The sequence below is a fragment of the Hoplias malabaricus genome, chromosome 2 (genome assembly GCF_029633855.1).
Source record: "Hoplias malabaricus isolate fHopMal1 chromosome 2, fHopMal1.hap1, whole genome shotgun sequence".
NCBI classification, from domain to species: Eukaryota; Metazoa; Chordata; class Actinopteri; order Characiformes; family Erythrinidae; genus Hoplias; species Hoplias malabaricus.
The window spans coordinates 66,410,369-66,426,844 of NC_089801.1; the positions used below are offsets into that span (position 1 = coordinate 66,410,369).

At 36.1% G+C, this 16,476-nt stretch overlaps 1 protein-coding gene across 5 annotated transcripts; it reads left to right on the plus strand.

Annotated features, from left to right (window-relative positions):
- The first annotated feature begins 98 nt into the window (after nucleotides 1–98).
- On the plus strand, nucleotides 99–15,010 carry tra2b (transformer 2 beta homolog). Of its 5 annotated transcripts, none has more exons than XM_066660986.1 (9): nucleotides 99–264; nucleotides 4,007–4,152; nucleotides 4,391–4,562; nucleotides 5,731–5,814; nucleotides 8,100–8,288; nucleotides 9,717–9,832; nucleotides 10,850–10,963; nucleotides 12,108–12,181; nucleotides 12,697–15,010. In XM_066660986.1, exons 1-9 carry the CDS (start codon nucleotides 232–234, stop codon nucleotides 12,705–12,707), a joined length of 939 nt encoding a protein of 312 aa, XP_066517083.1. In that variant the 5' UTR covers nucleotides 99–231; the 3' UTR covers nucleotides 12,708–15,010. The 5 variants fall into 5 exon arrangements, with proteins under 5 accessions (XP_066517083.1, XP_066517087.1, XP_066517082.1 ...); XM_066660985.1 differs by having other exon boundaries at nucleotides 105–264; nucleotides 10,847–10,963; nucleotides 12,697–14,985; XM_066660990.1 differs by lacking the exon at nucleotides 5,731–5,814 and having other exon boundaries at nucleotides 104–264; nucleotides 12,697–14,994.
- The last annotated feature ends 1,466 nt before the right edge of the window (nucleotides 15,011–16,476 follow it).

Below are 16,476 nucleotides of genomic sequence, written 5' to 3' on the forward strand. Positions count from 1 at the left end.
GACCCTTGTGGTCGTTGATGGAAGTGCATGAGCGCCGTAATTTACCGCCGCCGCAGCAGCAGAGGGCAGCAGCTTTAAATACACGTTTCTCCAGCGCATTGGAGGAGAAAGTCTTCCATTTTTACCGTAGGAGCGAGCCAAAATTCACCCCACCTTGAAGTGGTAGCTGGGTTGTGTCGAGAATCGCTGCGTCGTTTGTTTATTTCTTGTAAAGAACTTGTAGGTTTCATCATGAGTGACAACGAGAAGGGGTTTGTTGAACGGGTAGGTTGAACTGGTCGTATTTCGTGTTCCCGATATATCTGTATCTTAATTTATCAGACGTGTTTGGTGAATTCACAGTAAGTCTTTGGCTGTCACCCAAACACCACATATGGCACTTTCTAGCGAGTCAAATTAGTGCGCGACCCATGGTAACAGTGGGTGCTTAGTGCACTTTGTAGGGGTGTGAGCGTGTGGAATGGGACATGGCTTGTGTGCAGGATTAAACTCTATACGAGCTATAATTTTATTTCAGTATTTCTAGTTCACTTCACGTATTTCTCAACCTTATACTATTTTAAAGACTCATTTGTTGATTAATGTATTTTTGGAATTAGTTTATTTTTATTTTTTAATTTTAAAATGTCCGGCGGGTCTTTTAGCTTAGCCGTGTTAGCCCACGCTTCGCGGTTTTTAGACTCGTTCGTTGATTAACATTATTTTAATTTGAGTCTAATTCTTCAGCGGTGCCCTCAGTTTTATATAACGTATTTATTGTTGTATTAATGGCATCCGACCATGTCCAACTCAATGTTTTCATCATTTCATCATTTGTCGACGCTTAGGGATTTTTAAATCCATATTAAATTCATATAGGTTAAGGCCCCTCGCTTCTCGGTCGAGTTTTCCGTTCCGCCTTAAATACCTCGTCCGGCCGTTACTCTCTGGTAGCGTTTAAGGTGGAATGGAATATTCCAGAACTAAGCCTGCGGCGGCCTCGTGTTAACGCAGGTTAGTTGGTTATGGGTTTTAACGCTAAACGAAGGAATCCGGAGAGATTTATTATTTGTAGGGATTCCTTTACAGTGGGACTGATAGAAACCATTGGTTTGGTTTACCATTCACAGCTATCGGTGGACCTCCATGTGGAGGTGGTCGATGTTTAGCGGGATGATCTGTTATTGTGATAAACCAATTTCGTCGGGTGTGTCCTGTACATTTTATATATATATATATATATATATATATATATACGCACACTGTTTATTTAAAAATATTTAGTACTTTTTAGTTGAATTTAGTGCACATTAACCTTAAAATCCCACGCCGGCACTAAAACTAGTCTATCCCTATCAGATTTCCGCATTTGATAAATTGTTTCCAAGAGAGAAATTTCATAATGCCTGGAAAATTGTTTGGATGTAACTTCATACATCCACTTTCATTACGTATTCGTGTCCTCATCTCTTCGTCGTTCTTGATGGAAGTTTTTCAATATAGCAGTTACTGGTACAATTTTCCCAGAAAATCTTGATGTTTATTACATATCATGTGGGGATGATATCATCATTTTCAAACAGTCATCGTTATGAGTTAGATTTTTAATGTTGGGCTTAAAAGGGTTAATTTTGAAGTTAAAGAAAAATAACTTATTTCAGGTGCAATTAAAAGGTTTTTATGTATACATTGTACCAGGAACTGATAGTATTGTAATATCTTACATTTTTGTGTGTAATTCCCACTAAACTTTCTGTATGATGACCTCTATATTTAATGAAAGCATGTTTAGAAGAAAATACAAAAAAATTACTATGATATGTACAATATATGTAATTTAAGGTTCAGTCTTCATGCATTTGATACACCTAATGTAATTTGTTTAAGATTTTAAGTAGATATAAAATGCCGCAGAACTTGCTCTGATCTGTCTAAACATATATATATATATATATACACACACACACACACTTTATTTATTTATTTATTATTTTTTTGCTTTGCATCAAACTCTGACTACTTTACTAATTAGATTTTTACATTGGACATCACTAAAAAAAACACGCTGTAGTCCTGTGACCAAAGTATTTACTTTTTGGCTAATTGGTTTGACATTTTACATATAGACTCTAGGCATTTCATATGAACATCAAAATTAAAAAAAAACATATTTATAACTCTTTGTAGTAGGTAGTGGGCGTTATGGAAGGAATTTTAATTTATAAATAATCTTTATGGATCACAGTTTTGTCACACACAAACACAAAACAGTGCCATGTGTTTACAAAAAAATGCACGAATAGCTTTTATTATTATTATTATTATTGTTGTTGTTATATATAAATATCTAAAGTGTTTAACATGCTCTGTTGCATGAAGTCTAGGATTAAAGAGCCCTTTGTTTTGAGACATGCCTTTGGTCAATGAAAGAGGATATAAAATACTCACAATAGGTTAAATAAAAAAACAATTGTTTCTCACTTTGACTGTAGGTAATGTAATAATACAACGTCGTATGGCCCAGCTACTTATAGCTTTAGCAAATGTGCACTGTTCTGATTGCTTTGCTGAGATAGACATCATCTTAGAATTCATAAATCAACGTTCCTTTTCTAATGAGGTCTTTTTTTCTCAGAAATAAAAGCCTAAAGGTAATGTCAGTCAGGCATGTTTGATGTCTGGTCAGGGTTGAACAGTTAATGATTTTTTTACACAGGAATTTCAGGTGAATTTTACCCAATAACACACATCATCTGAGCTGCTCGTAGGTGGACTTTGCCAATTACACGCTACCAAATATTTAGATAGTTGTAAGCGGGGGTAATAAAATCATGACTGATTTGTCTAAAAAATCTACACTAATTTACTGCTTCTCAAATAAATCGCATCCACCAGTAGCTAGGTCTCTAGATTGAAGTTGGCCTGTTTAGTTTTGTAGTGGAGCCGATTAAAGTGCAAGTCTGCATACTTCAGATATACGTTAGTTGTTCAGAAGAATTAGCCACATAGCTCCAGGGCAAAATGTAAGAAGCAAGTCAAACCTTTAGTCTTAGCTAATCGACTAAAATCGGGAAATGTTTTTGTGGAGGGAACCATTCCAGTGAATTAATTATTAATTCGGTTACACTGTCATTATCAATTGTTTTCTTAGTCAGTGTTGTGATATTGGTGCATTCTTACACACTTTTTCCACTGGATAATTTTCTTTTATTTTTTCAACTTTATCAACATGAATAAAACGTCCTTACCCTTTTCTGTTTTTCTTATTAAGGTTAAGGTGTGAAGAATGAAAATGTGGACGAAGTCAAATATGAAGTTTTTTCTTTTTTATTGAGGCTGAATTTTGCGAGTGCATGCTAATTCTGTGTGGCAAAGAAGTTCTAAGAAGTTCCCCTCGTGTAGAGAGTTGTGACATTGGGAGCAATGAATGGGCAAGAGGCAAAGAAGTCAGAAATAAGAAACGGAAGAAAGAAGAACAGAATGTTGGTTGAAGTTGTGAAGTTAATCTCAGAAGTGTTCGGGTGGATAAGATGAAGCAGGGCTAAGTAATCTGAATTAGTCTGTTCTGTCTGAATATAAACCTCTTATTTTCATACACTTTGCATGCTATTGTTTTTACAATAATACCAGTACATAGTAAAGAAAGTGATTTTTGATGACAGGCATTGAAATAATGTTTACGTAATCCTTTATGGTCAACTGTAATGGAATCAGTCCAACTTTTTCTGTCAGCATGCTTAGCCAATTACAGGCCTGGACTCAAGTCAATCCATTGTATATGTCCTGATGCTTAGCCACCATGAAGCCTGGAGTCATGCCAGTCAGTTCTGTTTGTCAACATGTTTATCCAGTAAACAGGCCTGAGCCATGACTTAATGCATGGAAGGTTTACTGTATTTTTTTTGTTTGTTTTTTGTTTTGGGTTTTTTTTTCTTTTCTTTTCTTTTTTTTTTTTTTTTATTTTTTTTTAAATTTGGTTTTGTTTTTTTGTGTTTTTATTTGGTCTAATCTGGTCTCATTTGTGCAGGAGTCACGGTCCAGGAGTCGGAGTCCAAAGGGCTCTGTAAAATCCAACAGTGAATCACCTCAGCGGTCTCCAGCAAGGTCTAAAGATGGTTCCCATCGTTCTAGATCCAAGTCCCGTTCCCGGTCCAGGTCCAGGTCTAAGTCCAGGTAAGAACAGAATTCCATAGTTGATATAGTTGAAATTTTGTACAAGAGCTACTTGGCTTCTGCACTTAAGAGGTAATTTAAATGTAAACCCGTTTACCAAGGGCTTATTTGTGTAGTTCGATACTCTCTTATGAGTTCTTTTTTTAATACAACGTTAAAGTACATCATATTTAACCAGGGACTGACTAGTGGTCCAATTATTTACTAATATTATTACATGCTTCTGTCTTTCCTGCAGGTCTCATTCCCGGCGGAGCTCGCGGCGGCACTACTCTCATTCACGCTCACGTTCACGCTCACATTCTCGCCGCCGCCACTCTCGCAGTCGCTCTTATAGCCGCGAGTACCGCCGTCGTCGCAGCCACAGCCATTCTCCTATGTCCAACCGCCGACGCCATGTAGGCAATCGGGTATGCTCCCCCTCTCACCCACCACCACCTTAAATACTTAGCTGCTCACTCTAGATCTGGGTAAAATTGATAACATTTTAAGTTCTGATAGTTTTTCAAATATGTTTAATAATGTGTTAATTACATTCATGTAATTACTCCTTGAAAATTAATGTGCTGAGAAATGTTGCATTTTGATTTCCTGAGTATGTACTGCCTCATTATGCTTAGACTTACAAACTACAAATTATTATTATTTTTTATTTTTTGGGGCTCCTCTTAAAGTAAAGATATTTCCTGTACTTGGTTATAGAATGTCCAGGGTGTGTGATCATAGATTAGGGAAATGGGCAAAGTTGAATCAATGGCATATCTGATAGCAGTTCTCTTTGAGGAGTGCCCAGTTTGGAACATTGCTCTACTGGGTTTTCAGCCTGAGATTCTGCCCTCTGTCCAATCACGTTACAGTCCACACCCTCTGGGTTGCCAGATCCACAAATATAGAATCTTGCAGCTAGATTAAAGGAATCAAAGCTATAGTGTGTCTATTTTATGTAAAGTGCGGCAAAGTGACAATTGAAAGGTGTAAGCTCTGTGGGTTTTTGTTGTGTGTGCGAAGAAGGTAAATTAAAAAAATGATTGAAAGGTGTAAATATTAATGTTTCTCTGTGGAGTGAGGACTTGCATATTTGCCTTTTTAAGGTGGTAGTTGTTTAGTGACATGACATGGTTGTCTGTTTTATAAAATGGGAAATAAATCTTTAACAAGTTTTGTTTATAAAACGTAGCCCTGTCTTTAGCTTCACATATCTGTCTAAGGTGGAAAGGTGTAGTAAAGAAACTGGAATATTGCCAGTAAGACTCAAACTGAGCCATTTAATGTGGAACAAATTTATAGAATACCAAAATTGTGAATCAGTATAGATCTGCCTCCTAAAACGACATTTATGGTGGAAGGTAAAATCGATAATAACGTTGTCTAGTCTAAATATTTAAGGTGGATTTGGACAGTAAAGGCTTGTAAATGCTGGGGACATTGCTCACCCCTCTTTTGCCTTTCTTTAGCGTAGGTAGATGTTTTACTGAAATCATGAACACTTCTGTGTAAATAGGTTAATTTTGGAACATTATTTTTAGTTATTACAGTCAAGTTCTTAAACTCATCTCTTGCATGTTTGTGTATGTTCAGTTTTCTTCAAACTGGCAACCTGGTCGAGCTTCACATCAGGGGAGGAGAGGGAGGAGGCAGACATCTCACCACTGTTTTGAAAATGTATTGTAGTTCTCATTTTAAACGCTTGGTGTCAGTATTAATATTGCTCTTTTGAAATAATGCAATATTGCAAATATTAACCAGATATAAAACACAGAAAGAAATGTATTATTTATATGTTGTCTTTATTTTCAAAACTAAGAATTAAAAATAATCTCAAATACCTAGTAAATGATTCAGGCTGCAATTAAATGATTTAAAGAGGAGAATAAATAAATAAATACAAGCTCTTTGGCAACAGGAAAACTATTTATGTGAGTTGTACACTATGGATATAATACAGATTATCAAATAATGCCACTGATTATCAAATATATTACTCCAGATGTGTTTAGAACTATTAAGCATTGCCAAAAAGTGTCAGTATAATTGTGTACTCATAACTATAGTGTATTCATTCATATACTAAATTCTAAATACTTACGTAGTAATAGTAATAATAGTATTCTAAATACTATTCATTGTATTTAGAATAATAAAAATTGAGTTATGGAAAGTAAAAAAAACCCAATATGTTTGCCCTGGACAGGTGCTAATAGTGAAGAGTCTGAGCCATGAATATTTTTTGTTTACCTGATATTCTGGGAATTCATATGGTTTTGGGTTTAAACAAATGTTTCAACCTGAAATACAAATTTAACATTAATTCACACTGCTGAACATACTAAGGATGCTTTTGTCATATTATCACATGTTATGTAAAAATGTAAAAAATCACATGCCCTACTCTTCACATCACTTTCATCTTTCACTGAAAGAAAACAGTTCAGAGACCCTCCCTCAGACCTTGTTTCACTTAGATATTTGTGAAATTAAAATGCATTGATTTCCCATACGTGCCATTAGTAGTGTATTAAATAGAAGTGCTGTCATTAAAACGCATTAATTACTGAATAGGTATTTTCTGTTAATGATTTTATTGTTACTATTCTATATTAATATTATTAAATAATGGTTATTGCCCCTTATGTTGTGATTGACGTAACTCACACTGAGATTTTTTTAAGGTTCTTACTCAGTGTGCAGATTTGCGTAGCACATAAATCCCCAAACACTGCATTCACCACTTACTGACACTGGTGGTGAAATTTAGGGCCTTACATAACTACAGGTTCATGAGCAAGAACAATTTATTCAAGTTCAAATTCAGATACAGTAGACTCATGGGATATCGCAGTGTGCTCCAGTCACATCTCTCTAGATGAACGACGTAATCATATGTATTTGGACACACTTCTCATATACTGCTTTCATTTTTTTTGTGTGTGATATATTGAAGTATGCGGTTTTGAGCACAGTCTGTGTGTTACTCATCTAAACAGTTGTAGATGGTGTGTCATGTTGAGATTTTGATTATGGGCTGTCTGTTCAACTTATTTGTACTTGGACCTTTCTGTCTTAGACTTTCATGATCAAAGGTCGTAAGTTGACCCAAAACAATCATCAAAACCAATGGCTATTTTAAGAGCTGCTTGTAAATGTCAAAAGCATCTTTTAATTCTAAGCAGCAATTTTGTTTGGCTGGACACTCAAGTAAAAAAAAAAATCCCCACATCCCACAGCACAAGAAAACCACTTTGAACTTTATCATCTACAGTTTCACTCATACAAACTTCACATCACGTTATCAGAATAAAAACCAAATCCACCTTGCTCAGTAGATAAGGCTCAGCTTCTTCAGAAATGACCTATTGATGTAGATAGAGATTCAAATCAGGATACAGCACTTGGAAGAACAGCAATGAACAGAGGTGTGCAACAATTGTGATTTATTTTATTTATTATAATTTTTTAACTTTTACCAAAATCATAGACACATCCTGTATTAAAAATCAAAAAATGGAAGTGATGTTATGCTGAAGTAGAGCGAAGGTGGGTGCACTGAATACAAATTTATAGCAGGTTTTTATTTTTCACTCCACAGAAATTAAATAAATTGTGTGATATTTATAATGAAAGGATAATAACTTTTTTTTTTCTTCTCACAATTTTGCAGCGTCTCAAGAATACGTTAATCAGATTTCATAGATTATTGTCCTTGTCTATTGTGACGTTTTCAAAGAGCAATTTAGAGAGGACCTTTGAGCTTGCTAATACCAAATCTGTCTAAAATGGCACATGTTCCCAGATTTACAAATGAGTTTACATAAACAAACTGGTTCTGAACTGCTGGTATCTATTATATGTATATTTGTGTTAAGTATTACATTTGTCTGTCTAATAATTTACTTAAAATGTACCTGTTATAACCTGTTATGTTTTTTTTTGTTTTGTTTTTTTCGCAGGCAAATCCTGACCCCAACTGTTGCCTGGGAGTGTTTGGCCTGAGCCTGTATACCACAGAGAGGGACCTGAGAGAAGTGTTCTCCAAATACGGCCCCTTGAGCAGTGTCAGCATCGTCTACGATCAGCAGTCACGCCGATCACGAGGCTTTGCTTTTGTTTACTTTGAGAATAAGGAAGATTCCAAAGAGGTGAGTTTATTCCAAAGGATAAGTCACTAGGAGAGAGATTTTGTTCAAAGTGATATTCTTTAATTTTGAACTGTAGGAATACTATTTAAATTGTCATTTATATTGCCAAAAGTGTTCGCTCATCTGCTGTTGTGCACTTATGAACTTATGAGTTACATCTATAGGCTTTTTTATGATATCGGTCCGTCCTTTGCAGCTATAACGGCTTCAGCATTTCTAGGGACACTTTCCAAAAGGTTTAGGAATTCATGTGAATTTTTTGACTATTCTTCCAGAAGCACATTTTGTGAGTTCAGACACTGGTGTTGGACAGAAGGCCTTGCTCACAGTCATCAGGTTGAGGTCAAGACTGTGTGCAGACCAGTCAAGTTCTTCCACACCGAACTCGCTCATCTATGTCTTTGCGGCACTTGCTTTGTGCACTGGTGCACAGTACATTTGGAAGAGGAAGGAGCCTTCCCCAATCCGTTCCCACAAAGTTGGAAGCAAGAAATTGTTCAAAACCTCTTGGTATGCTAAAGCATTAAGAGTTGTTTCACTGGAACTAAGGGGCCATACCCAAAACCTGAGAAACAACCCCACACCATAGTCCCCCCCTTCACCGAATTTTTCACTTGTCACGGTGCAGTCAGACAAGTACCATTCTCCTGGCAACCTCCAAATCCAGACTTGTCCATTAGATTGCCAGACGGAGGAGCATGATTCGTCGCTCCAGAAAACACATCCTTACTGCTTTAGAGTCCAGACGGTGTGCTTTACACCACTTTGTGTTGCGCTTGGTGATGTAATGCTTGCATACTTCTGCTCGGCCATGGAAACCCATTCTATGAAGCTCTCTACGTTGCTGTTCTTGAGCTATTCTGAAGGCCACATGACGTTTGGAGGGCTGTAACGACTGACTCTGAAGAAAGGTGCAGACTCTGTGCACTATGCACCTCAGCATCTGATGACCCCACTTTGTAATTTTACGTGGCCTACCTTTTCATTAGTTGCTGTCGTTCACAATGGTCACTTTGTTATAATACCACTGACAGTTAACTGTAGAACACTTAGTAGCTAGGAAATTTCACGACTGGACTTGCACAGCTAGCAGCGTATCACGGTACCACACTGTGGTACCACTGAGGATTCACTGAGCTCCTGAGAGTGACCCTTTCTTTCACAAATGTGTGTTGAAGCAGTCTGCATGCCTACGTGCTTGGTTTTATACACCTGTGGCCATGGAAGTGATTGAAACACCTCAATGCAATGATTTGGATGGGTGAGTTAATACTTTTGGCAATATAGTGTATTGTATTGTACCACTTCTGAGTGTATATAACCTCTAAGATTCTCATCCAAAGCCAATACTCTGTATTAGAACAGTCTAGTTCTCTTTATTGCTGTGGCTATTACCATGGTTTTATAATAAGCAAATTTTATGTTTAGGCAAAAGAGAGAGCTAATGGCATGGAGCTGGATGGGCGGAGGATCAGAGTAGACTTTTCCATTACCCAAAGACCCCACACACCCACACCTGGTATCTACATGGGACGACCCACCTAGTGAGTATAATAAATAATGTCTTGGAGTCTGTCAGACGAGATTGATATCTGGGTTTAAGATGACTGCTGATGTTTTACTCTGCGTGCACACCGAAAGGGATAAAATTGCTCAGCTTCGCCCATGCAGCAGGGGATATGTCGCTGGTGGGCATGTCCAGCAGCATGTGAGCAGGCAGCGCTGGACTGAATTGCATCCCCAAGCAAACCATGTCTTTAAAGGAACAGCAACCAGTGTTGGAGCAGGTTTTATTTATTCACAAAAGAATCGCAACCCTGACATGACTTTTTATCTTTTGTCAGAACCTCTTTTTATCATTTAAAAATCCTTGAAGTTACAAACCTACACCTATAATTTCTTTTAATGTAACAATAACCGAACAATAATTTGGCTAACTTAAATATCAAGCGTAATTTGGGCATAATGTAATTTATCTAAAAATTAGCTCAAAAATACAAAGCAAATATTATTCACACATTCAGTTGTTTAAAGTTTTAGTGTACAGTATGCTTTGTCCTTGATTACAAGTCCATACGCAGTAATTATGGGGGTCTCTTCATTTTGAGAAAGGAACTAAACTTCAGTAGGAACCAAAGTGAGTGAAGCGGTTCTGAAGGAACATAAAGACCTTCTTGCTGATTGGTAGTTTCCACCATGCGTCACTGCTCATTTGTATTGAGCAGAGCTGAATCTTCATCTTGTCACTGAATTCACCCACTTCACGTCGCGCAGTTTCGCCGACTATCAGTGAAAATTAATGTCTTCCGGTTGCTTTTGTTGCTTTCGGTGTGCACGAACGGTTAGACATGAGATATTTGTTTCATTTAACTATTTTATTGCTTAACACTGATGAAAAAGTCATGTTAACTGCTATCAGATGTCGACATTCTTATTTGTTTCACAAAGCTACTGTTTTATTTAAAGAAACAAAGATGCCTAAAATTAATTTTTAATCCATTGTCTCTGCAAAATGTTGTTTTTTAAATTTTCGTTTTCGCTCTCTTCTCTCTCTCTAGTAGCGGAGGAGGAAGGCCTAGCATGTCCAGCAGTAGTCGTTCCAGGGATTATTACGATCGTGGCTATGATCGAGGATATGACCGCTATGAAGACAGAGAATGCTACAGATCATACAGGTCAGTGACTGGAACCACTTTTATTTATCTATTGTGTATTCAGAATATTGCGTTCATTCATTTGAATTGTTTTTGTCTCTGCTTTTTGCCGGGCTGCCTATCAGGCCGGCCTAGATGAGGCATTTTCACTAACTGACTGACTGCTAATGTTGGGACACGTATGCATGAGTAGGGCGTTATTTCACAATCTGCTGTATGTTCAGCCATATTTCACATATTGCTTTTCCACTAGAGAGGAAACGGAACGGTTACAGTTCCTGAACTAAATTTTGAATAATTTTTGTGCATTTCCACCAACATAAATTGGTTTGCAAACCAGAAATAATTTGTTCTCAGCTGGAACCGAAGAACAGTAAGTTCTTCAGCCCGAACCATGGCTTTGTCTGTGGGCACGTTGAAGTTCAGTAACTCAAGAAGTACACATAGCCTTATCATTTACAAAGGGTCATTTACAAAGTTTCTTATAAATAAATAATAGGAAATAAAACAGGAACACGCTCTGTTTCTGGTGCTGTTTGGCTCTGCGTTAGATACGTTACTCCACTGTTCGCAAGCTCAGCAGGATGGCTCGGAACTCAGCAACATTTACACATGTATTATGTCTGAGAGATGAGGACTGCTGAATTTCTTATTTCATATGAGTGTGTGTATTTGCCTGAAAACTGTAAAGAGAAGTGGTGGAGAGATATTTTGTGGCGTTAGTGTGTGTATATAAACCTCACTATAACTGCACACAGCCACATTAAACTTCACATGCTTTACTCTAACCAGTTCCATTGAATAAATAAGAAAATGTAGTAACAAATTGTCAACAAAGTCAACAAAATGTTTTGGTTGTTTTTGTTCTACTTGATAGAAACCCTGTTGTAGACTGAGTTTATGTAAAAGGCTGCCTTCTCCTAGCAAAAAAAGCTACAGGTTCCCATACATGACGTTCATAATTTGTTTAGCAAACATTACGTTATATTACCTTAAGTTGACCTGTTACATATTTTATTTTTCTCTTAGTGTTTAAGGTTTCATGCTGCAGTGGTCCAGATTAAACCTTTACATTTTTTATATATAAAAAAATATAACAAATGACTCCATACTCTGAAACAATATATATATTTTATTTTTTAAATCTGTCATTTTGTCAATGTAGGCGCAGGTCTCCTTCTCCCTACTACAGCCGTGGAGGATACAGATCACGCTCTCGGTCACGCTCTTACTCCCCACGTAAGTAAAGCACTCATTAGTGGTGAACTGTGAACAGACAGATTCCATAAAAATGTGGATGAGGTCACTTTTTTTTTTTTTTCTCTCCAGATTTTTAAACGAATGGAAGGTTTTTTTGTGTCTCTCAAACATGAAAGATAAATTTGCAATGTTTGACATGGACAGGGGGTCTACATGGATGGGAATAGTTGATAGGAGTTGTCCTAAGTCTTGTGTTTAAAAAAAAAAAAAAATATATATATATATATATATATATATATTTATTTTTTAAAGAAATTGAGAGCTCTCTCTTAAAATTAGACGTTGGTAATGAGCGAGATTTGTCACTTATCATATTGTCGTCATTTTTTTTATCATCATTGACCAGCACTCCTTCTAGTAATGTGGTATATTATAATAGTGATTCCAACCAACACAACCTCTGATATTGCATAGTATTGTAAATGTTACATGCCTCTTCAGTGCTGTTTTAACAAGTGCTGCATTCTAATTTGAATCTCTTTCTGCTTCAACAGGGCGTTACTGAAGAAGCTGAGCTTTGTCTACTGAGCAAGCCAGATTTGTTTTTTTATTCTTATAAATGGTGAATAATAGGAGAGGTGTGTGTTTCTTTAAATGTAAGATTTGAGTTCCTGTATTTTAAGTGACTTGGAATTTTTTTTTTTTTTGGGTCGTTCTGTCCACCAAGTTTTCTGTATGATAATCTGAACTTCCTTCTACTTCCATAGTATTGCTAGTAGCCATTTATTGTCCAAATATAAAAATACAAGCCCAGTTTTCATGATGTATTTATATTCAGGTCTGTGAGTTCTGATACCCCTCTTTTTAGTGTTTGGGGGTTGTTTGAAGACGCTGGATTTGTAAATTTCTCAGAAGTTTGACAGTGTCCTGTTTTCCTGTACGTTTGACTGTTTTCAGCACAAGCTTAAAGGCATATCCCTATACTCGGTAAAGCAACTGAAAATTAACAGAAAGCATTGAGCAGTTGCTGAATTTTAAACTTTAAACACTTAATGTGCCTAACAGGATTTCAGATATGTCCGTTAAAACCCATGAAACACTCGTCTACCCCACATTGGTAATAGGAATTTTTTTTTTTTCCTCTTTCATATTTCTAAAGCGCAATACATTTCTAGCTTTATACCCTTTAAGAGTCTTTTGTTAATGAGTTGTTTTAAGTGTTTCACAAACAAAATTGCCAAAATTCAGCAAATGCCCTTTTGCCTCTGTTATAAATATATTGAGTCATTGGCTTACACTTCTTATCCTATTTCAGGCAAACCTGTAAAGATTAATTTCAGCGATAATTGATCATGTTTAACAGATTCAGCTGATTTCAATAAGGTTAATAACTCCTATGAAGCACAGCAGTATCTGTTTTTGGATGATAAATATATTAGCCTTTGTCTCACATCACATGTAAATGTCTATTAAGTTTCTCTACAGAATGAATAAACATTACATTTTACTTTTTATATTATTTAATTTTTTTGGGGAGCGTTCTCCTGCTCTATCATCAAGGCTTGGTTAATGTCAGACCTCACTGTTGACTGTATAGGGAGTAGCTGTTTATTGGCAGCAGGTGATCTGAAATATAATTTTAGTGGGTCAAATAACTTGGTAACATAAAATTGAATAACACAACACTCCTTTTTACTCTGATTGGACATGACAAGCTAATTTTTCTTTCTCCGTCACTGAGGAGTTTTAAAGGCCCATGCAATTATTATGTAATCTTTTTAAACTTTGTTCTGCAATTTTGATACAGTTTGTAAATACTGCTACAATTTCAAAAACGTATTGTACATAGGCATGCCATTGTGAATTCTTTGTTTTTATAAGGTCGTGAAATCTGATGCACTCACAGACAGTCTTGTAACTTTTGAACGTGAAAGAATTTTAGCCCCACCCCCTTAAAACCATTAAACAAATTCAGCTCAAAATACTCTTGGATTTGGAGCAGGGATCATTTAAATGTTTAAAAGACACTGTAACAAACATCATTGTCAGCTCTAAGTGATAGAGGGTAGTGATGTAAAAAAAAAAAAAAATAGGCACAGCTTTTAAGTATATAGAGTACAATTTTATAAGTTTACCACAGCAATAAAAATTTAATACAGTGAAAATGTGGAGCATGAAGATGGTGATCCAGGTGGATTTTTACATGCAGAGATGTTACTTTCCACACATTTCTATTATTGATAAATACTACACCTCAAGCATGTGAAGTTTACGTATAAACATAATGCTCCTTGTTGGTTGTTCACTTTCATTCATAGTGGCATTTGTTTTTAGGGTTGAAATGTTACTGAATGCATTGGAACTTTTAGTAAATGATTGACCCAAACTCTGAGGGTGGGGGATGTATAGTAAACTTTGTATTAAATGTCCTGTCTTGCTGTAAATTGAGCTTGAGTCATAGCATTTAATAACCGAATCTGGGCTGTTTGTTGTTAGATGTGTACACTGGGTATTTCCTTGAAACCTGAGCGTTAAAATTGCTTCGTTTTCTTTTAGACTCAATGAGTGTTGAGTTGGAAACAGGAAATAAAAATTTGTAAAATTACAGAGAAGAATGTGAACACAACAAATATCAGCACTGGATTCAAGGAGAAGGTCAGGAAATATATGGAAGAATATAATATAACATTTTGCTAACTTGTACAAGTCAAGCTCCACCTTGCTGCCGTACACTTACAGATTGTGCTAATATACACTTTGTTAGAACCATGCTATAGTTCTTAATCAGTGGCAGGTTTCTTTGAAATAATGCTAAATAGCATCTGGTCAGTCGTAGTTCTGTGGTCAGCCAAGAACTACTGATGAATGGAAAAGGACAGGCTTGAGAAACAACAGCTCTGTAATTATACATCTATAAATGGTGGATCTGTAAGGTGTTTATAATAAAGTGGCCAATTTTTGGAAATACAAAAGACCTGTAAAGTGGAGGGCAAGTGCTCTCATTAAAACCTGTTTTGAGGCCATGATGTCTGTGTCAGACCGTGTACACTAATTTTGCTCGTTTATCACTGTAAACATCTTTAATTTAAAACACCATGCAAACTGCTACATTGTGTAATCTATAATGGAACCACAGCAGGAAAACCCAATATATAAACACTGCACAATTTAAAAAAAATAAATAAATGGTGCCATTTACTGCCCAAACTACACAAGAAAATTAAGCTGCAAAAATCTTTATTAATGTAAATTTTGGGCTGTGTTAAGGCAGACTATTATTATATTCAGTATATACATTTTTTTAATAGAGTATCTCATACTGAAGTTTGTACTAGCTATGTCCTCAGTCACTCATAATTGAAATATTGCACTGTACAGCTTACACTGTTTGAGATTAGTTTTTCTCTAGTAAATCTGGCTAAAAATATAGTGTGCCATAAAAAGCCCAAAATGTATTGTACAGACGACACAATTCAGTGCAGTTTGGGAATTAGCATTTTTTTGTTTGTTCGTTTTTCTTTTGGATAGAACATCCTGTGCATTTTTGTATCTTGTTGATGTATATATTATATAAACTATACTCGCTTAGAAAGTCAACAAAATATTTGACCAGAGTAGTTTAAATTATTATTAATTATACAAATTATATTTAATTATATTGATAAGTCTCCCTTATCAAAGAAACCCCTAAAAGCTCTTTCTGTTCATCAAAATGTCTGATTTCATTATTATTACCAACTATACACGTCTCTTTCATTGGACGTGGGTTTTCATGGGCATTCAGCATATATGAATATGGAAGTAGTTGTTGCCTAAATCTCCACCCACCTACCTCTGCTCACTTGAAGCTTGAAGGCCCTGCTCTACAAGTTCAAAGGATTGGTATCTTAAAGGTTTATGACGTTAAAAAAAAAAGAAAATGGCTGTCTGAATCTGCCACTTTCAGACTATCCTTGGGACACCGGATTCAAAAGGAAGACGTGGCATTGATTGTTTATTTCTCTCATATATATTCCAGCTTTTAAAAAAAATCACAAAAACACCAAGATTAAACCCTTGATAGTCACTGGAGGTGGTCTTAAGACACAGTAATAGCTTGTTAATTATGACAATTTATATTTTCGTGTAAGTGTTTTAAAATACACATTGGCAGGGAAATGAAGCACTAAAACAAAAAAAAAACAGTCTTCAGACACCAAATATTTATTAAGTATTATTTTTCTAATTTGATTATCTGGGGAACCTTTCCTTTAAAACTTCCAGGAGGCTAAGAAAGGGGTTTATTGCCACCCACGTGGATGTGATGGCAGCTACTACAACAACAACAGCAACAA

Coding starts and splice junctions, on each gene's coding strand:
- tra2b (XM_066660985.1), top strand. CDS start 232: ATGAGTGACAACGAGAAGGGGTTTGTTGAACGG. Junction 8,289..9,716: donor ATAAGGAAGATTCCAAAGAG/GTGAGTTTATTC, acceptor TTTTATGTTTAG/GCAAAAGAGAGAGCTAATGG. Junction 10,964..12,107: donor GAATGCTACAGATCATACAG/GTCAGTGACTGG, acceptor TTGTCAATGTAG/GCGCAGGTCTCCTTCTCCCT.